At 33.2% G+C, this 27707-nt stretch overlaps 1 protein-coding gene across 3 annotated transcripts in view; it reads left to right on the forward strand.

The window, feature by feature from the left end:
* The window catches only part of LOC128983000 (protein abrupt-like), a 93386-nt gene that overhangs the window by 33556 nt on the left and 32123 nt on the right, over positions 1-27707 (forward strand). Inside the window, exons 1-6 of one of the 3 annotated variants that reach the window (XM_054402118.1) lie at positions 2441-2588; positions 2848-3036; positions 4972-5226; positions 19366-19449; positions 22229-22297; positions 25718-25817. In XM_054402118.1, coding sequence (XP_054258093.1) covers positions 2478-2588; positions 2848-3036; positions 4972-5226; positions 19366-19449; positions 22229-22297; positions 25718-25817 — 808 coding nt within the window. In that variant the 5' untranslated portion in view covers positions 2441-2477. Of the gene's footprint in view, positions 1-2440; positions 2589-2847; positions 3037-4971; positions 5227-19365; positions 19450-22228; positions 22298-25717; positions 25818-27707 lie in introns of those variants that run through there. The other 2 variants (XM_054402116.1, XM_054402117.1) reach the window with 2 other exon arrangements.

Genomic DNA, 27707 nt, shown 5'->3' on the forward strand with positions numbered 1-27707 from the left:
ATGAGTTGGATTTTTTACATGCACACAATTTGAATCAAAATTGGCCATGTAGTTTTTTTTTAATCCGATTTTCCGTGAGTTAATAGGTTTTAAAAGGGAAAATCACAAAAGTTGCAATAACTTTTGAACCATAATTTTTACGGCATAGAGGGTTTATACAATTTTTGCCATAGTCAAAAAGTATAACATGTTAATTTTTAATCAAAATCGTTCGGGCCAATTCTGAGAAAATTTTATTCATCCTTTATTTTATAGGGTTTTATGGAATATCACTATTAAAAATCCAAAATGAAAAAAAAAAACATCTGGAGAGACCATGGATTGGTAGGTACCTAAAATACCAAATTTCATCAAAATCGGACTCGGACCATAGGCGTGGTCTGTAGCTCTGTACCATTACCATACATACACACATACAGACAGACAAACACAACACTTCGAAAACCACTTTTTTGGGATCAGGGTTTAAACAATTCTTTTACCATATTAAATTGTAGGGGAGAAAGTACTTAAAGTTATGTCAAAAAGTTTGCGATATTTTCTAAATTGCCCTTTAATCCACTTCTGAGTTTCGTCCTTTTTAAATAAGTGTAAAATTTTCAGTCTCAAAAATATTACTAGGCCTAAACTTAATAGTATATTTCGTGCCTAGGGCCAAAAATGAGGTTTTGCTGGTTCGAGATAGTTTTTAAGTTCGATACGAAGTCGAGGACTTAAAACGATCGAGAACTGCAAAACCATTTCAGTCCGTGGTACGAACGCTATTATTCACCACACTATACCCTATTACCACTAATTCACCTCAATGATAATGCACTGCACACTGATATAATCAACACAAACAACTACAACTTTAAGGTCATGTGGATAAATAATTTGAGGAATCAGCAAAAATAATAATAAATAGTTGCTAGGCAGCGGTGACAATAAAACAACTCTATTGCAATGCTATGGATACTGATTGTGTATTTAATATGCATTCATGTTTTAAGAAAGTAAGCGGGCAGCTGATTTTGCGGCCCTAGGGATGTAAAAACCTGCTCAATCCCCGAATGACGATGACAGCTGGCATGGCCTGCAAAACGTAACTTTCAGCCACCAATTAATGTATCTATATGTAAAACAGTTAAAAACATCATAGTGTGGTAAAATAGTATATTACGTTACTAGTCCTGAATCCCGTGCGAGACGAAGTCGAGTAGTGGTTTTTTTATACGAGTCCGGCCAACAAATTTTGGACGAGTGACGTACGATAGTTTACGCTATACTACTAAATCAGTTCAAATCCTTATACATTACCACCAGCAACTAAAGGACTAAAAATCACTAGTCATAACCTCTAAGAGAGGTTATGTTTTTGTTATAACCACTCATTGCCACCCAAATACAGTATTATCAGCTGATTGGTGTCCGGCAAAACTCATTACAGTACAGTAGTACTGTATGAAACCCCATTTGATTAAGCTGGCGACAAACAGCTGTTTTCTGGACTAAATCCTTGCATGGGAAGTTCGTCAAAATAGAGTAGTGTGGCGTAAAAAATAATTATATATCTATTCTAAGACTAGTAACATTTGTTTGATGCTCTTTCTAGATTCAAGAAAAGACAATATCAAATACAATTTAATTAATCCAGAATCATGTGTTTCGATTCTTGAAGTTAACGTAAACACATAGCCTATCAAAAGCCTTAATTAAATTGTCACAGTACTGTATTTCAATTTCTTCCAATGAATAAATGACCCAGGCATAATTATTTGGGAGAGCGAAAATATTATCACAAGCTTTCATGTTGTAAAAAAAGCAAAATGATTATCATTATCATAATACTGGTTTTTTATGAATCAAGCTATATATTATAATAAACAAACCTAAAAAACCATCAATAGGTCCTCAAGGCATGGAGTTGTTCTCACTGTCAAACATGATACGAGTCAGAAAGTGGAAATCCACATAAAAGTATCTATATATTTTATAGCAATTATAAAATGATTTATTAATCAAGATAAAATGTCAAACGGGATTTTGATTGCATAATTACCCCAGTAATAAATTAAGGAGGTCGTAAAAATTATATGATTAATCTTTTATGTGCTTTTAACCAACCACTGGCTTGAATCCCCCCCAAATAAATTTCTGATGTCACATTTTGCGACATCAAACCCCCCTGTGGGCACCCCTGGGCTGAACAATCGACAGCCAGTATTACAGTATGATGAAAAAAAAATTCAAGATCCAGCCATCTGCTGGTAAATTCTTATAGTATTATGGGATTTTCAGGAGCCAATTTATTGTGACTTGCTTGAAGGCTGAACAATCAACAGCCAGAACTACAGTATGATGAAAAACAAGATAAGGCCTGCAATTTGACGAAACACGATGGGCCACCTTGACTGAAGCCGTGATTTGATTTTGCTTCATGACAACGCCCGTCCACATACGGAACAGTTGACGAAAGAAAAATTTCAGAAACTGGGATGGGGGATCCTTCTACACTCCCTCTCTTCAGCCCAGACCTTTTCTTATCAGACTTCCATCTGTTTGGACCCCTAACGTGGGAACATCAACATATTCGTTCCAATGAAGAGGTAAAAAATCAGGTGCAAATTTGGCTTTGTGATCAACCTAAAGAATTTTACGCCATGGAAATTTACAAGTTAACAGAAAGAGGGGACAAGCAGTGTATAAAGTGTTGCTGGGAACTATATTGAAAAGTAACTAAAGTTTTGTATTGATTCAATAACCAATACGGTGTAATAAAAAAGTGGGTATAGGGCCATACTGCCAAGTCTCAAACAAATACTGTAGAGGGAAGATGGGATTATTGACTTTGTGTTTGTATGTCAGCTGATTGCGCTGGTGGACTTTATGTATCGAGGGGAGGTGACAGTGGAGGCGGACAGATTAGAGCAGCTCATGTGGTCTGCCAGTCAACTGCAGATCCATGGATTAGCTGCCTGCCTCAAGGCATGTCTCCAGCGCAACTCCAATGCCTCAGAACAAGAAATGCCCTCATCGATTGATGAAACTCAACAGGTCAGTTTTTCCTATAATTTGTATTTAATTTGTCGACAAATCCAAAACACTCGCTAACCTTTTCCCTTGTTGGTCTTCTTTGAGAAGCCTGGGTTCCACACAACAATTACTTCTGAAATGGCCATTTTTAAACTCCCTAAACCATTGCTGCACTTTACCCTCACATAGGGTCATAAACTTATTCAGTCATCTGGCAATGAATGTCTGCACCTATGTTACTTAGAGTCAAAAAACATCACTAACCACTAACCTTATTTCACATGCGGCGGGGTATTCCAACATTTTTAAGTTTTTTAAACACATATAGCAAAGCATATACGTTAGCTACGGATCTGCATATGGTGCCATTCTGCCATGGACAAAAATAATTAAATATAGACTGTCAGCCTTGCTGCGGTTACCATGGTTACCATAGGTTCTGGTGCACACCGCTGGGAGCACCATAGTTAAGTAGCGCTAAAGCCATAACTACAAGGCGCTCCCAGCTGTGTGCCAGAACCTATGGTAATCGATCGCAGCACAGCTGACGGTCTATATGTAATTCTTTTTGTCTATGATTCTGCTCACCATCACCACCATGGTCTCACCATGTGGTGTTTCGCTATTCTGTTGCGAGTAAACAGCGAGCCGCTTTGTAGTGGTGTACACGTGAACTACAAAACTATACTACAAAACGGCCCTTACTTTAAAAACAACCATAATTACTACTAGATTTTTTTTCGATTCTATGTTAGATGGGAACGGTGGCATCGTCCTGTAATCCAGCTGCTAGGAGGGAATTGTGGATATTTAGGCATGCACTGTGGATGCGATATTCCCTTATGTGGATTAACGTCCATACTAGTGAGTACTATAATTATCCGCAGTGCTATCCTGATAATTATACCAATTTCTTAATTACAAGGCAAAAATGTGGTTCGGATTCCACTATAAACTTGAGGCTAGGTCCCTTACCTGCCATTGGCTGTATGGGATATTAGACATCTGTGTCCAAAGGACAAAAAGTCGGCCTTGCCTTAGTCACTAACAAAAGACTACAAGATCGCGCCACTTATTCTACACTCATCATTCACTCATATTTTGGTTAAAATACAGACATAGTGGCGTCCCCATCTTAAATAATTATTTGATTGATTGATTGATTGAACCCTCGTACCTTAGTGAGTACTACATATTTAGACAAACCCAAATATAAAAAAAAACTTGATCTTATTGCAATTTCTACCCTAAAAGATAAGTAGTGCACAACTTAAACATCCTAATAGTTAGACTCACCCTTATCCGGACTCCTCGGGACCAAGGCCAGTCCAGATATCGGTTTTTCCGGTTAAACGGACGTCCCCAAAAACTCGTTAAAATGGACTGTTTACTGTGATATTTGACTTAAATTTAGGAGAGCATTGTATTTAGACACATTTATCATTGGTCTCAAATCTTTCCCACGAGAACAGTGGTTTCAGTGCTGCCCACTTCCTGCCAATCTAGTCCGGTTAAACCAATGTGCTGATAAAAATTGTCTGGTTAAAGAGATGTAATTTCCACCGAGTGTAGTCCGGTTAAAAGGTGTCCGGATAAGAGGGAGTCTACTGTATCGCATACAACAATGGTTTGGTGTTGATAATACGTATATGTTGGCCATTTTCCATCATGAAAAGTCCAAAATATGTCATGCATGATGAAAATTTCTCTCAATATCTCTCAAATACATGTTTGTAAAAATGATAAACTTATGTGGCCTACCAGGTTACGTGAGCATCCCTCTGTCACAAAATTGGTTCTTCTCCTGCTGATTCACAATCTCTCACTCAAGGCTGGATTCCCTCAAAAGTAAGCACTTAGGCCATTGTTGCGCCTCCTCTATTCATTTTTATGGACCAGCATTTATACTGAACACAGCACCATTATAGCTCTGTTTCAATAATCAACTGGTTTCAGATGGTAACTGAAGCAGAACTAGAGGAAGACTCCCAAGAAAGTAACGATTTAGGAGACACTGGTATACCTCATTCCCTCAGCAAGTTGTGTGAGTTAAACTGTGAACTGGAGCTTCGGCCTATAACTCCATCCACTTCCAGTAACTCAGCTCCTTCCACCAGTGGCTCTGGAGTGGGTAGTAAAGGTAAAAAGAGGAGTTTACCATTACCTCCACTTCACGCCCTCAGCACTGAAACTGTGCCTGTCTCACAGAAGGTTTGTATCATCCAATTACTCTGGAATGTTGTAGTTGCCAATCATATTGGCACAGTCAGAGGAACAGGGGTGTCACCCAAGGGGAGGGGGAGTCCCCAATCATTTTTTAAAAGTGCTTAAGTTGGGAATTTTCAGGTATTTGGAAGTTGGATTTGTTGACTTAAGTGAAGGTAAATTACTAAAAACTAAGGTTTTACTGTTACAATAATTATCTTTTATTTTACTGAAGTACACACACACAACATTTTTTTTTTCAAAAACATAACTTATTCAACAATTCTCATTACAATAAAAACAATCCTAACTATTTACACATGATCAGCTGTTACCAACATAAATTAAATTAAATACAGAACAAGTAACAGCAAACATATTATATAAAAATAAAATTACATTCAACACCTTCCCTTAATTATAATTTTATATAAGAAACAAAAAAATAAATATCTCGATAATCGTCTTCTGTTCAAGATTTTGGATAGTTGATCAAAGCTTTGCTAAATTTATGAAACTTAACATTGTTCAAGGGTTTTGTAAACATATCCGCAACATTCTCGGATGTAGAAACAAAAGAAATGTTTATTTTACCTTGCCTTACATTTTCAGTCAAAAAATGGTAGCGAACATCAATGTGTTTGCTTCGCTTATTAAAAATTCCATTTTTACAAAGCTTAATAGCACTTTGATTGTCCATGTTTAGGTTTTTTAACATTAGTTCCACTCAACTCTTGCTTGCTAATTATAACAACTCTTTGACACATTCCGCCGCTGCAATGTATTCTGCTTCAGTACTGGACAAAGCTACAATCGGTTGTCTTCTTATACACCAGCTTATTGGATCTTCTCCATACATTATGACAAATCCAGTAGTACTTCTTCTTGTATGCTTGCAATTTGCATAGTCTGCGTCACAATATACATTTAGGCAATTTTCTCCTGATGCTGAAAATAATATTCCTGCGTCTTGAGTACCTTTAATATATCTTAAGGTTCGTTTGACATTTACAACATCTTCATTGCTTGGATTCTCAACACGTCTACTTTCTAATCCCACAGCAAGTGTAAGATCAGGTCTGGTTTTATTGGATAAGTACAGCAAACTTCCTACAACTTCTCTGTAAGGATAATCTTTTGTCAGGCAGCTTACTTCTTCATCAGGTTTGCTCGTTTTCACTGGACAAATGGGAGTGTCTACAGGTTTACAATCTATCATTCCATATTTTTCGAGAATACTGTTTGAATAGTTCTTTTGTGTTAACAATATCCCTTCCCTTGAATATAAAATTTCCATTCCAAGAAAGTTTGATGGGTTTTCGTCTGTTTTTATTTTAAAATCTCTAGACAGCTCGTTCAAAAGTTTCTTCATCTCTCTTTCATCTGAACCAGCAAGAATTCCATCATCAACAAATACAGCAAGATGAATACTGCCATTTGTAAAAACACAACGGTCAGACTGAGTTTGTTTTAAGCCATATTATAGTAAGCATTTTGTAAACAACTGGTTCCATTTAAATGGAGCTTGTTTAAGTCCATATAAAGTCTTTCTTAATTTCAAAAAGATTAGGCCTACTTCTTGTTTTTACAGTTATGGTTGAATTAATGAATTTTTCTGGGCCCCACAACCTGTTGACTTAAGTGAAAGTAAATTACTAACAACTAAGGTTTTACTGTTACAATAATTATCTTTTATTTTACTGAAGTACACACACACAAATTTTTTTTTTTTTTTTTCAAAAACATAACTTATTCAACAATTCTTATTACAATAAAAACAATCCTAACAATTTACACATGATCAGCTATTACCAACATAAATTAAATTAAATACAGAACAAGTAACAGCAAACATATTATGTAAAAATAAAATTACATTCAACAGGATTTGGGATTTTGGGAGGTGTTAAACTGTAATTTAACTGTCAACCTTAAGGTTTATTTAGGCCTGTTTGAATCTATATCTATCCATCTTCCATCTATATATTAATAGGCAAGCATGTTTCTTTAAAACCTTTTTTCTCAGCTCGTGTGCGTTGCAGGGAAAATCTATGCATACTGTTAGAAAGATATTTGCCTGTAGATGTGCAGAATCCCTTAGTAAATAAAAATAGGCTCAAAAATAAGCACAAAAAATTAATTTAATATTTTGCCAGGGGTGCCCACAGGGGGGTTTGATGTCGCAAAATGCGACATCAGAATTTTATTTGGGGGGGATTTTATGATTTTGGGGGGGATTCAAGCCAGTGGTTGGTTAAAAGCACATAAAAGATTAATCAGATAATTTTTACGACCTCATTTTAATTTATTACTGGGGTAATTATGCAATCAAAATCCCGTTTGACATTTTATCTTCATTAATAAATCTTTTTATAATTGCTATAAAATATATAGATACTTTTATGTGGATTTTCACTCTCTGACTCGTATCATGTTTGACAGTGAGAACAACTCCATGCCAACTGCTGTCAAATGATTATGGTTGCTTATTAAATTGTATCTGCAATTTGAGTTTGTTTTTGTTTTTACCTTTCATTATGAACTCATTCTCAAATAGTCTCATTGCCTTGAGGACCTATTGATGGTTTTTTAGGTTTGTTTATTATAATATATTCTTGATTCATAAAAACCAGTATTATGATAATTATAATCATTTTGCTATTTTTACAACATGAACAACAACATGAAAGCTTGTGATAATATTTTGGCTCTCCCAAATAATTATGCCTAGGTCATTTATTCATTGGAATAAATTGACATACAGTACTGTGACAATTTAATTAAGGTTTTTGATAGGCTATGTGTTTACGTTAACTTCAAGAACTGAAACACACGATTCTGGATTAATTCAATTGTATTTTTGTTATTGTCTTTTCTTGGATCTAGAAAGAGCTTCAAACAAATTTTACTAGTCTTAGAATAGATATATAATTATTTTTTTACGCCACACTACACTATTTTGACGAACTTCCCATGCAAGGATTTAGTCCAGAAAACAGCTGTTTGTCCTTAATCAAATGGGGTTTTATACAGTACTACTGTACTGGAATGAGTTTTGCCGGACCCCAATCAGCTGATTATACTGTATTTGGGTGGCAATGAGTGGTTATAAAAAAAACATAACCTCTCTTAGAGGTTATGACTAGTGATTTTTAGTCCTTTAGTTGGTGGTAATATAGGGATTTGAACGGATTTAGTAGTATGGCGTAAACTATCGTACGTCACTCGTCCAAAATGTGTTGGCCGGACTCGAATAAAAAAAACCAATACTCGACTTCGTCTCGCACGGGATTCAGGACTAGTAACGTAATATACTATTTTACCACACTATGATGTTTTTAACTGTTTACATATAGGTACATTAATTGGTGGCTGAAAGTTACGTTTTGCAGGTCATGCCAGCTGTCATCGTCATTTGGGGATCGAGCAGGTTTTTACATCCCTAGGGCCGCAAAATCAGCTGCCCGCTTTAAATACACAATCAGTATCCATAGCATTGCAATAGAGTTGTTTTATTGTCACCGCTGCCTAGCAACTATTTATTATTATTTTTGCTCATTCCTCAAATTATTTATCCACATGACCTTAAAGTTGTAGTTGTGTTGACTATATCAGTGTGCAGTGCATTATCATTGAGGTGAATTAGTGGTAATAGGGTATAATGTGGGGTGGTGAATAATAGCGTTCGTACCACGGACTGAAATGGTTTTGCAGTTCTCGATCGTTTTAAGTCCTCGACCTCGTATCGAACTTAAAAACTACCTCGAACCAGCAAAACCTCACTTTGGCCCTAGGCACGAAATATACTATTAAGTTTAGGCCTAGTAATATTTTTGAGACTGAATATTTTACACTTATTTAAAAGGACCAAACTCAGAAGTGGATTAAAGGGAATTTAGAAAATATCTCAAACTTTTTGACATAACTTCAAGTACTTTCTCCCCTACAATTTAATATGGTAAAAGAATTGTTTATGTAAAAACCCTGATCCCAAAAAAGTGGTTTTCGAAGTGATGTGTGTGTCCGTCTGTATGTGTGTATGTATGGTACAGAGCTACAGACCACGCCTGTGGTCTGAGTCCGATTTTGATGAAATTTGGTATTTTAGGTACCAATCCATGGTCTCTCCAGATGTTTTTTTTTCATTTTGGATTTTAATCGTGATATTCCATAAACCCCAATAAAATAATGGATGAATAAAATTTTCTCAGAATTGGCCTGAACGATTTTGATTATAAATTAACATGTTATACTCTTTGACTATGATAAAAATTGTATAAACCCTCTATGCCGTAAAAATTATGGTTCAAAAGTTATTGCAACTTTTGTGATTTTCCCTTTTAAAACCTATTAACTCCTGGAAAATCGGATAAAAATAACTACATGGCCAATTTTGATTCAAATTGTGTGCATGTTAAAAATCTAACTCATTTAAATTAAAACTAAACTAACAAATAGTTTGCTACTAGAGTTTTAAAGGAAAATTGTCCATTTAAATTGGGCTAAAAGTTTGATTCAAACGCTTAAATTCCCATAAATTTAAAGAACTGAGGGGGCACCCCTTCCCTCCCCGGGTCCCCGCATTATAAACATAACTATGGGTTAGCCCCCAGACCTTCCGGCATGGGTTAAACAACGAATTTGGGGGGGATTCTGCGACGTGAGCTTTGGGGGGGATGGGCACCCCTGTATTTTGCCGTGATGGTGACGAAATAACAACAAAATATAAACAGAATATCAAAACAAATGGAATAAATTCCAATTACATGTTTTATTTACAGCGTGGGGTGAAAATAGAAAAGCCTGTACATTACATATTTTTGTATTAGTAACACTGGACGACCACTAGTGTAATTAATACGCCAACATGAAGTCAGTTCCAAACGCAATTTCTTCACCAATTTTGACTATTCACAACTCGAAGAGAAAGAGTGTGTTGCAATGTCGTGAAGATGTGCAAACGAACCTTAAATTTTTGATAAAATCCCTTGGGCTCTGCCCCAGTGGCTTTTAAAGTCCTCATGTTATCCTTATAAAGAACATATATTTTTTTTTAATTACCTATCAGCTGTATAATTTAATTGCTGTTATTTAAAAAGTTTCAATTCAAGGAAACACATATGCTACAAACATAAAATTTTACTGACTTGGTTGGAATTAAATATTTACTACTATAAGTGTTGTACCCGTGCTCTGCAACGGGAAGAGGATACGAAATAGAAACATTTTGATCTTTATAAAATTTTTACATCTGTTTCATAAAATAGTTAGGTACACATCCGCCAACCCTTGTAGAAACAAAATTCAACCTTTAATTATGACCTTTATGGAAATGTTGTGGCTTTTAAACCTGGTAAGTAGTGGAAACCGCCATTTTGGTTTTGATTGATTTTAAATCTTGTATAGGCTGATAAGAGAAAAACTTACCAAATTTTCAAATAAAATTTTCACCAATATGATTTACCTTAATCTCCCTTATTTAAATTTTGATTTAATTTTTAAAGTTTTTTTTTGACATTTTAAATTTTAATCTTAAAGTCTTAACACTAAAAATAATTAAATATGAATGAAAAATTTTTTAGGCCAATCTTCTTCAAATTAAATTACAAATCCTTCCACCTACACAATAAATCTTAGCCATACTAACATCAGCTGTTATAGACTTAAGAAATATTGTTGTGCCCTACCAATAGTCTTTTGAATTAAATAAACAATAACTAATGCAGAGTTATAAGTTTGTTCTAATTTAAGTTTATGTCGTCACTGTACGTGATTCAATTCCTTTGATATCACGGACGATTAATATCAAACATTAGAAATGACAAAATAAATTTTAACAAAAACTAGGTACCTCTTTATTTTATTCAACAAAACAACACACTAAACTATTTACTGTTTTTTTAACAAAACAATTGAAAAACATATGATTGTTTATTTATTAATCATGAAACAGTCTTTGGGCAAATTTATATAGAAATATCTATTGAGGGTTTTCTTTATAGATATTAATCATCGTAAGTCAAAGTAAATAAAGAAAAATCAATTAGATAACAATATAACAATGAGCTGTTGAATTATTAACCCATGTTTCGTATGATTAGAATATGCATACTGGTAAACCAATTATTGCCATATATAAAAAATATTGGTTTTTCTTTTCCAAGTCAGGTTAGCTCTTCTACCCAACCAATTTTCATAATTTTGGCCTTAAACTAAAAGGTATGGACGTACCACAGATTTGCCATCAAGCATCGGCATTCATTTTGACGTATATCTCGAGTTATATACAAACTGCCTCCCTGCCGCACATTTCTTTTAAATTTGTTTTTTTTTAGTTCGTTTGGCTCTTCTACCTGCCCGATTTTCATAATTTTGGTTTTAAAATAAAGCTATGCAAGCACATATTTGTCATCAAGCATCATCATCTAATATATTACTCGACGAAAGAATTTATTTTATTTTTATTTTTCACTTTAATTAAGGATGTATTCCAGCAGTTCTAATTACATTACCCTATATGTTTTGGTCTAAAAACCTTTAGTGAAATACCAGCTTTCATTAAGAGCTACCTATTGATTATTAAGATCGGACTTCCCAAAGCACACTGCTGAACCACAAATCAACAATAATTACAATAGTTTTAGTACTTATCTGCAATCAATGATATGTTACTCTATTTTTATTTAAGTTATTTTATATGTCTTGGTCTTAAAATACTTCAAAGGCTTTCACTTGAGATATTGATGGTTTTAAACAGATAAGTTCAAGATACTGTATCGCTCAATCAGAAAATATAAATTTGATTATATCTTGGATATGGTACTTCATTCTAATTACGTTATTCTAATTGTTTTGACCTAAGAACCTTCAGTGAAATACCAGCTTCCATTTGATTTATTGATTATTAAGATCAGACGTACCTAAAGCACACAGCTAAATCACGAACAACATAAATTGTTCAAAAAATAGAGTTATTTATCATCGATTTATAGTCAAACGATCTTGCTTGCAACCTCAACAGTAACTGTCGAATTTGACGGGTTTCATATGGTTTCACCTAGTAAATCTTTAAAAAAAATCAAACTTTTATAATTATTTGCAAATCTACACAAATTAGGCTTTCCAATGACCTATTAATTAATAAAATTGGTTCAGTAGAACTGTAGATTTAATTGTACAAAGTTTAACAACAACATCTTTAATTCAGTATTTTCTCACCACTATAAATTGGGAGGTTGCTTAACGTTTTTGCAAATAACTTTGAAACAGTGAGGAAATCGACCAAAGTGGAAGGTGATATTCTGAAAGAGAATAAAATTTCCTACAAATTACTTATTTGTATTTTTTTGAAAATACTCAATAAAGGCAGCCTAAAGTTGGCTAAAAATATAAACTTGGAAAAAATTAGTTTTAAATGTACTATTGTTTATTTTGATTTTTTCACCTTAAATATCTAATAAAATCAAACTTTCATAATTATTTGCAAATCTACACAAATTAGGCTTTCCAACGACACATTAAGTAACAAAATCGGTCCGGTAGAAGTCTAGATTTAGTTGTACAAAGTTTAACAAAAATATATCTAATTCAGTAGTTTCTCACCACTATAAATTTGGAGATCACTTAGCTTATTGCCAATGACTTTTAAATTAAGGGAAATCGATTAAAGTGGATGTGATATTCTGAAAGAGAATAAAATTTACTGCAAATAACTACTATGTATTTCTTGAAAATACTTAATAAAGGCAGCCAAAAGCTGGCTACAAATAGAATCTTAAAAACAGAAACTTGAAAAAAGCAGTTTTTAATGTATTGTTCTTATTTTTACTTTTTCACCTCAAATATTTAATAAAATCATAATTTTATAATTATTTGCAAATCCACATGAGTTAGGCTTTCCAATGACCCATTAATTAACAAATTCGGTCCAGTAGAAGAAGATTTAGTTTTACAAAGTTTAACAAAAATATCCCAAACTCAATATTTTCTCATTACTATAAATTCGGAGGTTGCTTAGCTTTTTTGCAAATAACTTTTAAATGGTGAGGAAATCGACCAAAGTGGAAGGTGATATTCTGAAAGAGCATAAAATTTTCTACAAATTGATACCATGTACTTCTTGGAAATACTAAAAAAAGGCAGCCAAAAGCCGCACCCAAATAAAAAGTGTGCAAAACACCTTTTTCAATGTATTTCTTATGGAAAACATGTTTTTTTTAAATTTTAACCATAAATCATAACAAAAACAAACTTTCATAATTATTTGCAAATCTACACGACTTAAGCTTTCCAACATTTTTATTAATTAATAAAATCGGTCCAGTAGAACTCTAGATTTAGTTGTACAAAGATTTTTAAAACTGAATTATATATAGAATAGATGTGAAAGTTTGTTTGTTGAATTTCAATCACGCATTAACTACTGGACAGATTGGGCTGAAATTTGGCATGATGATAGCTCACATTCCCGATTAACATATAGGCATATTCTTATCTCAAAAATCCTTTCGGGCTCCACCCCAGTGGCTCGTAGTTCCCCATGTTTGTGTCTTGCTACTCACTCACCCCCGCTCACCCCTAACCCCAGCACTGCCAATATCCGGTACCTGTATGTTTTAATTTGGATAGAAGTAACCCGTCCGCGCGCACAGAAGTATTGGCCGAACTGTACCCACGTCGGCCACCTCAGGACGTAAGGTATGAAGGTCCCACTGTTTTTAACATCCCTTCTGACGAGAATTTCTTAAACTTGGACCCTTTAAATGAAATATAAAGTCTAAATTAATTTAATTGTGACTTTTGAATTGTACACCCGTGAATTTGCGGGTAGAGCCTCTTGTTTTATTATAAAGTAAAATATACTTTGATTAACTTATATACTTTAAAAGGAAGCTATTAATCTCACATGGTTCAAACTATGCAAATTACACTCATAAATTAATAATAGGCCTGTGCAAATACATACATACATCAAAATACTTAAAACTCAAGGTGCCTAGTTGTAATTGTGCCTAGTTGTAATTAAAATAACAAAATTATACATTTCTATTTTGGTCACCACGTGGTCTAATTCCGCAATCTACAAACTTGTCTATTCAAACTAACTTTAAACATTCACTTTAAAAATTAAAAATTCACTTCTCAATCTCTTACTCTGTTTCCTGGAGTATAATACAGTAGGTGATTTAAATAAACTAAAATTTTCTTAGAAATCTTACCTCGTTCTGGGTTATATCACATAAGACGATCTGCTTCTCTGGATGCGAACAACAAGAAATGACAAAATGAGGACATTACTGTAGTCTGCACTCGAGTGAAAATTTAAAAACGTACGTTTTCATGTCGCTGGCCTTTTGCTTCGTAGATACTGGATTTGTAGTTTATTATTATGGGTTTTAATATTTTTTGGCACGGGGGCAACATGTTACACACATTTATTTGGTTTTAAATAGGTTCTTAATTAGGTTTTTAAAGTCTTAAAATTCACAACCAACACGTGTCCCTAGGGTACATTTTCCAGCTTTCACGCTGTTTTTAGACTAATTATTCATGCCGAAATATATAAAGCCATATTTTTATGTCGTCAATGGTTATTAAACTTACAAAAAAGGAGCATATTATAATTTTATTGTCATTGCAAACTGACTACCATGACAAAATAAGTCTGTCCCTCGATTTGGCGTCACGACCATTTGGGAAAGATTTTCAACTTTGGAGCACGACAGTGGCAAGCCTGGCGTCGATGGAGTCAGTTGGTTTTAGAGACTAGTTCGGGGTGTACGTCAGGATTGTAGTGCCGGTCGTTTCGAGTTGAAAGGAGGAATTACAAGATTAATAAAGGAAAGGTTGTGTTTTTTGTAATTTTGGTGTGTCCATGACCGTACGTAGTCATTCGATGAAGTAGACATGGTGTTAATTTTTGTTTATAAGATATTTCAATTGCTAGATTAACCTAGAAATCCACTTTGTATTCTCGAACATGAGGTGCAGGGCTACCGCCAGAACAGAGCCAAATAACACGTAATTTCACGACCAAAGTTTCACGACCATCGCGGGTTTTTTCACGACCAATCCAGCCTTATGGATTATAGTGTGTTTGGTCGTGACAATACCTTTAATATAATTGTAATTTGAACAGTTTAGTTCAATTGAAACACATATTTTTATTATAACTAACAGTATAATCGAAGGATTGTTTAGAAATATTTAGATTATTTCAGAAAATTCACGACCATACCGCTTGTCCCTGACCATCACGTTTATGATTTCTATCATAAAAATTTTAAAAATTAAAATATCGTCATATTTCAATGTTTTATACACAAAAGAAGCACACCTCTATACTAACATAACGATCTTTCGGGTCTCGGGTAAGTTTTTTCGGAGTTATACAAACTTTAAAAAATTTTATTGGCTTTTTTAAATTTTTTTTAGTTTTTTTTTTCTAGAAAGACCAACTATAACAAAAGCTCAGTGACCTTTTTATTGTATAATGGTCATAAAAGTAAATTAGTTTATAGCAAAACATAGTTATAAAAATAATATTAGCTATTTTTAATATTCATTTAAACGTCTGTTATGGTTGTGACAGGATTTTGTGTTTTTCCAATAAAGATGATCTTTTAAAAAAAAACTACCAAAGATATTGCGTTACCATGGACATTTTATGAAACTTATAATGTTAATGAAATAAAAAAATAATAAAAGTTTTGAAAAAATTTGCAAAGTGCTTTTCCTGAAAACGTACGTTTTTAAATTTTTACTCACTCCCTAATATAATCTTGGAGTACACCCACAAAGACTCTATCTGTCTGCAAACCATGAAACTAATCCCCTTCTTGCATGAATAGGTAAATAACTTAGTCCTTGGACGGCTGACTTACCTACATATTATGTAAATCCCTCTGTGAAAGCAAATTATTGAAACCTATCTAAATCAAAGACTTACAACAACAACTTCTTACAAATTTATTGTAACAAATAATTGTTACAAGGCTAATCGATAATAAATTCTTTATAAAACATCATCTCTATTTCTCCTACTTGGTGGTGTTCTATAACTTTTCTATGTTTCCATAGTTTGCTAATGGGTTCTTTTAATAATCGCTAAAAAAATACAGTATACTGTGTAAATTCAGTTTTCTTATTTGGTGATATATATCAAATTGTCCAGGCTTTCTCACTTTTTTCATTGTAATATGTACGCAAACCCAATTTAATTTCAACCTAGTCAGTTAAATTTTATGTTTGTAGCAAATGTTTCCTTGAATTGCAACTTAAATATTAACAGCAATTAAATTATCCAGCTGACCATAATGTAAACAAATATGATCTTTATAAGGATAACATATGGGAACTTTAAAGGTAGAGCCCATGGGACTTTTTCAAAAATTTAAGGTCAGTTTGCAAAACTACAAGACATTGCGATACGCTCTTTCCAATGAGACGTGAATGGTCAAAATCGGTTAAGAAATGGCGGAGGAGTTCAACTGACAAATTTTGTGTTGGTATATGACTGAAATTTTTAATTACAATTTGTAATGTAGCAAGAATGGGGGTACCACGTAGGCTATATACATTATCAATAGAGATAAACATGGACAACCTTATGCGGCTATGGGTATGTCAGGAAACATCTCCATAGAAAACACTAAAAAACAAGATGAGTTTGGAAAAATTATCAAATATTTACATGAAATTTTGATTATATCAAACTGTTATGTACATCATGAGTATTAGCGAATTTCCCATATAGGGAATAAGCTATTACCGTAGTACTCATGGTAAGACCTGGACGCGGGACCGATTTTTTTTTCATTTTGAGGTCCCTAGAGGCCAAAAACACCATCCATTCAAATTCATATATATAAATATATTTATACATATATATATATTTATATATATATTTATATATTTATTTATATATATATGTGTGTCCGTTAGCACGATAAATCGAGCAAAAATGATCCGATTTTGATGAAATTTGGTACAAACGTGTAAACCTACGTTTATTCTAACGAGTTCCCGATCCAGCATGATCGGACCATGGGAACGGGGGTTTACGGGGGGTTTTATGGGGTAAAAATAGGTTTTTCCCATTTTTGACCCAAGAAAACATAAAATTTAGCAATTTCTTTCCAACCCATTTTGTAGAGCTTAAAAAAAACAAATAATTTAATATATTGAAGTGTTATTATCCGCCTAATAGTTATGGAGAAAATTCCAAAAATTGTAAATTTAAAATTCCCATGTTATTTTTATGGAGAATAAGTAAACTGTTGTAGTTTGCTTGTTTATGAAAATATTTTGATCAAATTTGGAAAATGTTTTTATTTCTTACTAACTATTAACATTTTACAAAAAAAAATGGTTTTACCCTCCCTGATGCAGAAAACCTAAGTACTTGTTAAACTAATTCTATATAAATAGGGAATAAATGTTATATTTCTAAGTAGACATTTCATTGTGAATCCAATCAGTCAAATGGAAATTTGCTTAGTCTGCAGGTTTGCTGCGGCGGGGGTATTTCCATTATTAATTAGTTACATAATCTTTTAGTTGACTCTTTTAAGCTCATCAGAAATTATGACTGTTATTCGTTTTGAAATACCGTAACTCCTGTAATACTTGGCAATTGTTCGGATTCGAGCAACAGGTATATGCACTAGTTAATAATTAAAGTAAAAAAGTGTTGGGAGTTTTGTATGTTGAGTAAATAAAAGTTTGTTATGTAACGTATCCGTAGTACACAGTAATTCAAGGCTTTTTTGGGAAATTTCTTTCTTAGCTGCTCGTGGAGATCCGTATTCACTGAGTGTATTCAAAGAGGCTGTGTAAACTTAACATATTATTGATCAGTACAGTGTAGTGACAGATTAAACACAATTCTGTATCAGAAAAACCTTAATTTCTTGTTTTTTGTGTACCGTATATCAGCTATAAAGATGTGGCTTTAAAGATGAAAAATCCTTCTTTCTGTTAAAACTTAATCTATTAATTAGTTTGGAAATCTGAGTAATATATAGGCCTACTAGTTGGGAAATTCAAAGTGTCCCCCCCCCCCAGTATTTTTTCTGTGTGACACTCCTGCTAGAGAATATTTGGTCAACCTTTGATTTAGTTATTAATTGCATGATTTATATGATACGGTATGTATATTTATTTTGTATAATACTATTTACCTAAAAAAAAGTTACTAGCTAATCTAACAACGATACCCTCATTTCTGAGTCTAAATTGGCTTATTGGTCGAAATTCAAAATTATCTGTTGAAAATAAATTACTTTTATACCAAATTATATTGAAACCTATTTGGACCTACGGTATCCAACTCTGGGGAACCACGTCAAACTCAAACATAGAAATAGTTAAAAGATTTCAATCCAAAACCCTAAGAAACATTTTACCAGCACCTTGGTTTGTCACAAATAAAGTTATTCATCAAGATACAAAATTACCCTATATTAGAAAAAAAATTAAAAAAAACTAAGCAAAAAATATCAAAGAAAATTAGAAAGCCATCCAAATTTCCTGGCAGTTAACCTCCTTGATAATAGTGAAGCTACATATACGCTCAAAAGAGTTAATCCAATAGACCTCCAAATCGTTTTTAGTTAAACTTTTATAGGTTTTTGTATGTTAGTGCACTTGATGGAGTGTAACTAACCCATGCTAAAATTTTCATGAATTTTACTTATTGTTCTAGTATAGAATAGATTGTAAATAAATACTTTAAAAAAAAAACACCTTTTTGGTGTTCAAACTGTAGTATGGATGGCCAAATGCGTAACTGCAGAAGACCTCTCTGTGTGTAAGAAGGAGTCAGCCAAAAGGAAATAAAAAAAATTGAGTTTGCAAACCCTATTTTGGAATAGGGACAGATCTAAGAGATAACTCATTATGGACGATTGCAATTTATGTATTGCCAAATTAAATATACAATAATAATATTTTATTTTATTTGCTCGTTTATATTTAAATCTATTAATCATCCTATCTTGTACAGCACAGTATTTAATATATCACTATTTTTTAGTGTTTGAAAATTAGATCCTATAACAACAAAATAGTAAATACGTATACTTTTAAGCTTTTGATCATTTGATATCTATATAAACCCATTCATATTAATTTTTGTTAATTCAGAATGTTGTCAAGGAAGAAATTGAATTCTTTGAAGAAAAGCCACCGCTTTCACCGACTGGATTAGATACTCCCATTCAAATTCAGGTGACAGCATAATTAATCATTTTCTCTTAGATGATGGTTTATGTTTATAATATACTAACTGTTAACCAGCAGGCTTCGCCCTGTTTGACTTCATAAGATAGTATTAATAAAACTATTGATTGCCGTACCGGGTTGGGTGGCATCTCGAGTGGCTTTTCATGGTTACTTCGAGGAACAACATTGTACTTATTGTTGGATATTGCAACCAACTCATCTAGTCTGGATTAGTGATGGACCATCATATGTTTTTTACATTTTACATATGCAGTTGTTTACTAAATTTCAGTTTTGTGTTTGTAAAAAAATAAAAGAGTTTATAACAACAATTTATTCTTTCATTAACTTTAATTTCACCAACAAAGGTTATGGGCCATTTGGAATAATAAAGTAATCATTTTACAGTATTCTGTGCTTAAAAATAAGTAAAATGAGTTTTGGCTATAGAATTGAACCTTTGAAACGAAATAATTATGACACTTGGAAAATTCAAGCTGAAGCTATATTAATCAACAAAACCTTAATGGAATATGTATCTGGGGAGAACAAATGTCCTGAGGATGAAGTTGGTATGAATGCCTGGATAGTTAAAGATCTTAAAGCAAAATCAGAACTAATATTGATAATTTCACCTAGTGAATTGAAATTAGTAAAAAACTGCAAAACTTCCAAAGAAGTATGGGATTGCCTGCAGAACAATTACCAAAGTTCAGGTCCTGCAAGGAAAGCCACATTATTAAAGCAGTTAATAGTTCCTAAAATGAAAGATGGAGAAGATGCTAGGGATCATGTCAACAAATTTATGGAGATTGTTGACAAACTTCAAGAAATGGACATCATTATCAATTCAGACTTACTTAGCATTATGCTACTGTACAGCTTATCATCATCATTTGAAAATTTCCGGGTAGCAATTGAGTCTAGAGGCACTTTACCTTCTCCTAATGATTTAAAAATAAAAGTAATTGAGGAGAGTGAAACTAGGTCAAAAGACACTTGTACGAATAATGAAGATACATTGTATTGCAAAACAAAGCAGTTCAACTCCAAGAAAGGTATTCACAACACTTATAGTCATAAGAAACTATATGAGAACAACTCTACAAAAGTAGGTTTCAACAACAAAGAAATTAATTAGGACTTTTATCTAGCTAAGTTGGGTGAGGGGGATGTTGTTGCAACCCAACTCATCTAGTCTGGATTAGTGATGGACCATCATATGTTTTTTACATTTTACATATGCAGTTGTTTACTAAATTTCAGTGTTGTGTTTGTAAGAAAATAAAATAGTTTATAACAACAATTTATTCTTTCATTAACTTTAATTTCACCAACACTTAAGCTTTCAGAGCATAGCCCTAGGAGAGTAAAATAATAAAAGATGACTATCTCCATTAAGCCTGTGGTGTTCTTGGAAAAAATTGATCAAGTAGATTTCCATGTTATTGACATAGGTACTCCAAACATTCATATCTATAGTATTAGTTCCTTCCATATTTGTCATTACCTTGATCAGTAAATGCTCTAAAACTATTAACATGCTACTCCGTTTCCCAGTCATTATTTTGGGCAAAACAAACATGATACTTTTTAATCAAAATTTGGGAAAAAATTAAAGTCAATAAGTTGATGATTATGCACTTAAAAAATAAAATTACCCTATTTGCACAATACCACAACAATTTAGTTTTTGACAGTTTTCATTGTGCATCACCGCTTGTTGTTGCTGCTTTGTTCAAATTAGCTGTTATCATAAATTGAAAAAAGCTTATCGCTTCCCTAAGATCTTTATTATGTACGGCCGCTCGAGTGGCTCGCGACTGTGACTTCTCAGTCGCTTGGGGTGGCCACAGGTGTGGCTAGGTCGCACATCTGGCCGAATTGTATACAGACTTATATGAAGTTTCTCACTGTGAATGATGTAGCTAGTCGTCAAGTGAAGAAGATGAACTATTTCTTCTACTTTTACATTTACTTAAGCGTCATATACATGAGACAACAAAAATATTAAAATATCAAATACTTAATGAGGCAAACAAAAGTATTGGAGTCCATCCGTTACTAAAAGAATGACCTACAAAAGTAGTATTTTTCACACTTTATGATGATCTCAGAGAGGATGACAAGAGGTATTTTTTAACTTTCAGAAAAAATACATTTGACTTATGTGTATCTCACAAGAATGTGAATAATTTGATTTCAACTAAGGATAGGCTAGTAATTGCCTTAGTAAATAATAGTTTTGACAATAATATAACCATAATTTTAATAATATAATAAATATAATATAATTTTAACAAAATAATTGTGACTGTGGTAAGGTAGGAAGTGGGGGGTGCGCTGTGACCCACGACGGTGGCTGCTTGTAATAAGCAGCATATGAGAACATTGCCCGCTGGTGGCGCAACAGTCGCTCGGGCTCGCCACAGTAGTGAGGGTGCGCCAGTCGTGATTGAACCTGAGGTCAATTATTCTGTATGGTAGAGCTTTGAACCTTCTTAAATTGTGCAATTTTCGAGAGGTCCTCTCGCGTTCCTTAATAGGTTAATATAGTAATCTTTAGTAGTAAACGAGTAAACTTATACATTGTTTGGCTTTTATAGTCAGCCACCAAAATCAATGGAAAAATGAAAAATACTAGTGCAGGCCTAACTTATTCTTGGTAAAAACAGGAATACAATTTTTAATGATACAAGAACATTAGGGTACTTTGTTGAAGCTGTTTGTTTATTCTTAAGTAAAGAAAAGCTAATCATTTTGTTTTGTACATATTTTTGTCCAGAGTGTGTTTTCAGAGCGTTCAAACTCAGATGATAAGGGGGAAGCTTCTGATGAATGTATTGATATTGAGGCAAGTAATAATTAACCTACTAATGAACTGTTAATAATTAAACAACTTCATGATAAGCATCGTACGTGTTATTAAAATACCTGAAAGCACAAAACATAGGTCAAATAACACTTGTAATTACCCAAGATTCACCTATTGGGTCTGTTGATAATTGGAGTGTCCAATCAAAATGGATCACCACTTACCATCTTATCTTATATATATGTATTTACCTTCTTTTGAGTAAACAGTATAAGTTAGTGTAAATATATTATTACAAGTGTTATTTGACATACTTTTTGTTAATAATTAACAGTAATTTTATTTTCTTTACTTTTCTTTAGTATTGCTCCAAAATAGCTATCCGCCCATGAAAGGCAATATTTTGAAATAAATAAAGGTGCGTATTGAAAATAATTTATATACAGTTGACACCCTCTTATCTGGACTCCTCGGGACCGGGGCCAGTCCAGATAACGGGTTTTCCGGTTAATCCGACGCCACTAAAAACTCGTTAAAACGGACCGTTTACTGTGATATTTGACTTAAATTTAGGAAAGCATTGTATTTAGACACGTGATCACTGGTCTCAAATCTTTCCCACTAGAACAGTCGTTTCAGTACCGCCCACTTCCTGCCGATCTAGTCCGTTGCTGTGCACATTTTCACATTTTCATATTTTTATAATAAGTCCTATCTTTGGAGTGACTCTTTAATTGAGGTCTAGCTAGCTGTTTAGGTTTTTGTTATTTATTTATTTATTTATTGCTCTTGACAATTTTTACATTGTGTAGCATATAATAGTTGTTCTAATATTTATAGTTACATAGAGGTTATTTTATAAAATTACACTTTAAATTAAATGTATTATTCTTTTACTCTTTTATGAAAAGTTGCAGTTTTGCTTGATTTTGAGCAACGGGATATCTAGTACCGTAGTAATAAATGTAGATACTGATCCAGTACAAAGATCATCCATAAATTTATTACAAAATATTACCTCTCACAGGCGGTTAGCTATTTTGGAGCCATCCCAAAATCATGTATTATAGTATTACTATATTGTAAAATTATATTTATAACTAAAAATTACTTGAACATTGTACACACAAGTTACGAGAGAGGAAAATATTGACTGCAGAATTTAAAAGCAAGAAAAGGACAAGAAAGGAAGGAAGGCAAGAAAGGATCTGCAGTAAGAAAAGGATGTACATTATCATTACATTGTTGTCAAAGATTTTGTGATTTAGTGGAACTCAAGTTTGACTAGTTTGTTTTGTTAACACGTTCGCTACTGAGCGTCGCATATATGCGACGCCGCGGTTTGCCACAGACCGAGGTATACATTTGAATCTTATACACATAGACCGGCTGTAACTTGGTTAACAATACACACAGACCATAACCGTTTTGTAATGTCGCATATTTGCGACACCCAGTCTACAGGGAAGACAACAGTGAAAATTATCATAGTTTTCTTACATGCGACAGTTCATTTATGTTTGTGTTTTGAGGTGAAAGTAAGTAAAACAAACAGATTATTCAAGAACAGTTTATAACTGAACAAATATAAAAGCTACAAAGGATAATGATAATGCAGCATACATACTGCATACATACATACAGTGATGCAGAAAAGTAAAGACCAGTTTTTCCAACTATCATATGACGTCACCAATCATCATATCCACAGACCAAGCGACACAGTTGTGCGTCAGACATCTCTGTAGACCACTGCGGTGAATTCAGTGCCTTCAAATAGACCGTTACAAAGATATAAGCATTTTAATAACATTAGAAACCCGACGCAAAAAATATGCGACGGCAGTCTATTTTAATGTGACTAGCCGTCGCATATGAGCGTCGCTGGTCCATGTGAATGAAAAATTTCGTACTATTGCAGTAGCGAACGTGTTAATATGCTAGAAAATGAGAACACCTTATTATAACCCTGCAAATTTTTCTGTAAGAAAGATAACTCTAGTAAGAAAGTTTAAATTTTCATATGAAATTTGTATCAAACATTTCACTCAAGGACTATTAGAATTGACTCATCTACCAGCCCAATGGATCCATGGCAACCCTGTGTAGAAATGTAAACAAAATACAACTTTGTTTTTATTGTGGGTTTTTGAGTGTTATGACTTAGGTCCAAAATCTAAAGCCAGTTTGCCCATCTGCACACCTAGTAGAAGTGTGTTAAATATATAATACAGTAGAACCCCTGATAACCGGCCTCAGTTTTACCAGTCCTTGGTTTATCCATCGATATATAACTACTACTACTAGTATAACTATAGTTCAGTTATCGATATATAACTACTAGTAGTAGTTATATATCGATGGGTTTATCCGGCCTCTTCCAGGAAGGCAATATCAAGATTTTTTCTCACAGCTCACAGACATGTAGATGCAAGCACTAGTCTATGCTACTTGAGTATTCTCACTATTTATCTATTTGTTTACATTTTACCTTATTTTAAAGGCGTAACCTCTATTATTGTTAGGTATGAATTATCATTTTCATAGGAGATTGGTTTATCCGGCCAAGGTCTTGGTCCCGTGGTGGCCAAATATGAGAGGTTCTACTGTATGTGGTGGTAGGGTAGGACATAAGCAATGAAACAATGTTTGCATGTGGCATAATAAATATGAAGGTAGCTATATAGATGTATACAGAAAATACTTGTTTTTTAACTTCATAGTCTTTGTTAATGTTGTGTATAAGACTATTTGTATGTCTAATTAAATATATTTATTTGACGGTAGTACATTTGACAATGTATTAACTAGATATTGATATAAAGAGGATACTTGTGGAGAGGTAAGGTGGGGGTTGTACATTGCAGGGGCGCCAAAAAATACCCTCACATGTTCAAGAGAAATACTTTGCACAGGCCCTAACTGCTTCTTTATAAATACACTTTATTCAATTTTGTAGAATTTTAGTAGAGGCAATGTGTATGTGCATGAAATGTTAACACAGTAGAACCTCTCATACCTGACCATGACAAGACCGGGGCATGGTCGGAACGGTCAAAAGGTGGGATATTGGAAGGAGAATATATTTGCGGTCTCAGCAATACTGGTTATGACTATGATCATGAGCATGTCTTGCGATATCAGAGAAACCGGTAATCGTTTCCCGTGATCAGGGCAAAGGCCTTGAAAATGTCTTGCAGGCTCTGTGACACTAGTATTCGTCTGCCGCAATAACCGCAACACCCATGGCCCATGGCCTATCGGATAACCAAACACGCTCAGTGTAGCAGTGCTATCGCCTATGAGGTAACAAGTAGATGGACACTAGGTCAGATATCCAGTGGAGTCGGTTATGCCGAGGTCGGATATGAGGGGTTCTACCAAATACAATATCATTAATAGGTATGTTTTTGGAATATATTGGGATTGACGAATAACTGTTTTTGATTATTGCTTTAGGAGGAGTCAGCTACATCAACAGCTCCAGCAGACATGAAAAAATCAAACCAAACAATAAGACAGTTTCTGCTACTGAATCCAATGCAAGGACACTTGCAAGGCAAGTAATACCACTACATACCAGTATTAAATATTGTTACATATTAAGTCATTGTTTACTGCTGATAGTTTTACTATTATTAACATTCTTTAATCATTTAATATATAAGAAGATATGTATAAAGTTCTGTTTTTACGGTATTGCTTTAGCCTTTAAGTATTGCTACCTTGATTGGCCTTCACTCTTATGAAAGCAATCCTAGTAACATAATAGGTACTATAATATTAATAATAATAAATGTTTATTTCTCCACAAGTAATACAATAAAATTACAAAGATCTATAAAAACAAATTATTTTACAATGTAATTAAAACTTATTGTTAATTAATTAAATAATAATTTATAAATAAAAAACTTTTTTAAAACAAAACGTTTTTAAACGCACTAAAAAGTATGAAATAATTTATGAATATGTGGAGAGTATAAATACTTTTAAGATTTAAAACAAAAAACGTGGGGTGCATGCAATAGATAGTTTACAATTGTCAATTACATTCACCTGTTGAACTAATGTATTATTATCAACTGCATGCACCCCACGTTTTTTGATTTAAATCTTAAAAGTATTTATACTCTCCACATATTCATAAATTATTTCATACTTTTTAGTGCGTTTAAAAACGTTTTGTTTTAAAAAGGTTTTTTATTTATAAATTATTTTCTATTTTTTAGTTTTTAATGTGTGTGGATGTTAAATCTATTTCAAGCGTCTATAACAGATTAAGACAGAGGCACGTGGGAAATCTAAGGTTTATTTGAGTTTCTTTTCATAGAATTATGTATTAGATTGAATGTATGGCCTACCTACTAACTATAAATATATCAATCTATTTAATTTATTGTTTACTTTATAGAATACTAAATAAATTACAATTGACATTATTAACAAACACCTTTATATATGCAATCAGATTGTTTATCTTTATTTTGAAGCTTTTGTTTGTATAAAGAATCTCTTGGGAGCATAACCTGTACCTCTTAACCTCTGCTCTTGGAACTGTCAAATTTAAGTATTTACAGCTGACTTAAATTAATTTATATATTTACATTCTTTAAAAATGTAAACATGGAAAATTTGGAAGCCCATGGGGCGTAACCCAAGGGTAATATGAAAATTAAATGATATAATGTTGCATTGTCATCCATTTGTGAGCTATTTTTCAAATTTCAAGTCTCTAGCTCATTAGGAACTTCGTTTATAATTGATATCAAAATTTGTAGGAAAGCGAGCTAATAAAAACAAGCCCATGGGGCGTAGCCCAAGGGAAATATTAAAATTAGATGATATAATATTGCATTGTCATCCATTTGTGAGCTATGTTTCAAGTTTCAAGTCTCTAGCTCATCGGGAAGTATCAAAATTTGCAAGAAAGCGAGTTAATAAAAACAAGCCCATGGGGCGTAGCCCAAGGGAAATATGAAAATTAAATGGTATAATATTGCATTGTCTTCCATTTGTGAGCTATATTTCAAGTTTCAAGTCTCTAGCTCACCGGGAAGTTAGTATAAAATTGATTGCAAAATTTGTACCGGACAAGAAAGCGAGCTAATAAAAACGTTTTAAAAACAGTTTGCTTTAACTTGCGAAGAAATATACACACCCAAAGAAGATTAAAACTTCTGTGTGTGGGCGGGAGTCTCAACTAATACTTATCAATAACAAAAAATTCTCTGAAAAGGGTAAGAAAATTAATTATAAATTAAATTTACCTTTAGTCCAATAACTTTTGTGGAAAAGACAACAAAGAAAACAAAATTCACCAATATCTAGGAAGTAAAACAAAAAGTATGTAACTATAATAATTAGAACATTTTAAGAAATTGAAGGAAACAATGAAAACCCAGACTCTGAAATACAGATACTTACAAAGATAAAGCAAATACTTAGA

This window comes from Macrosteles quadrilineatus, unplaced genomic scaffold (genome assembly GCF_028750875.1).
Source record: "Macrosteles quadrilineatus isolate MER2022 unplaced genomic scaffold, UCM_ALF_1.0 Scaffold_1__1_contigs__length_201487025, whole genome shotgun sequence".
In the NCBI taxonomy this organism is placed as follows: Eukaryota; Metazoa; Arthropoda; class Insecta; order Hemiptera; family Cicadellidae; genus Macrosteles; species Macrosteles quadrilineatus.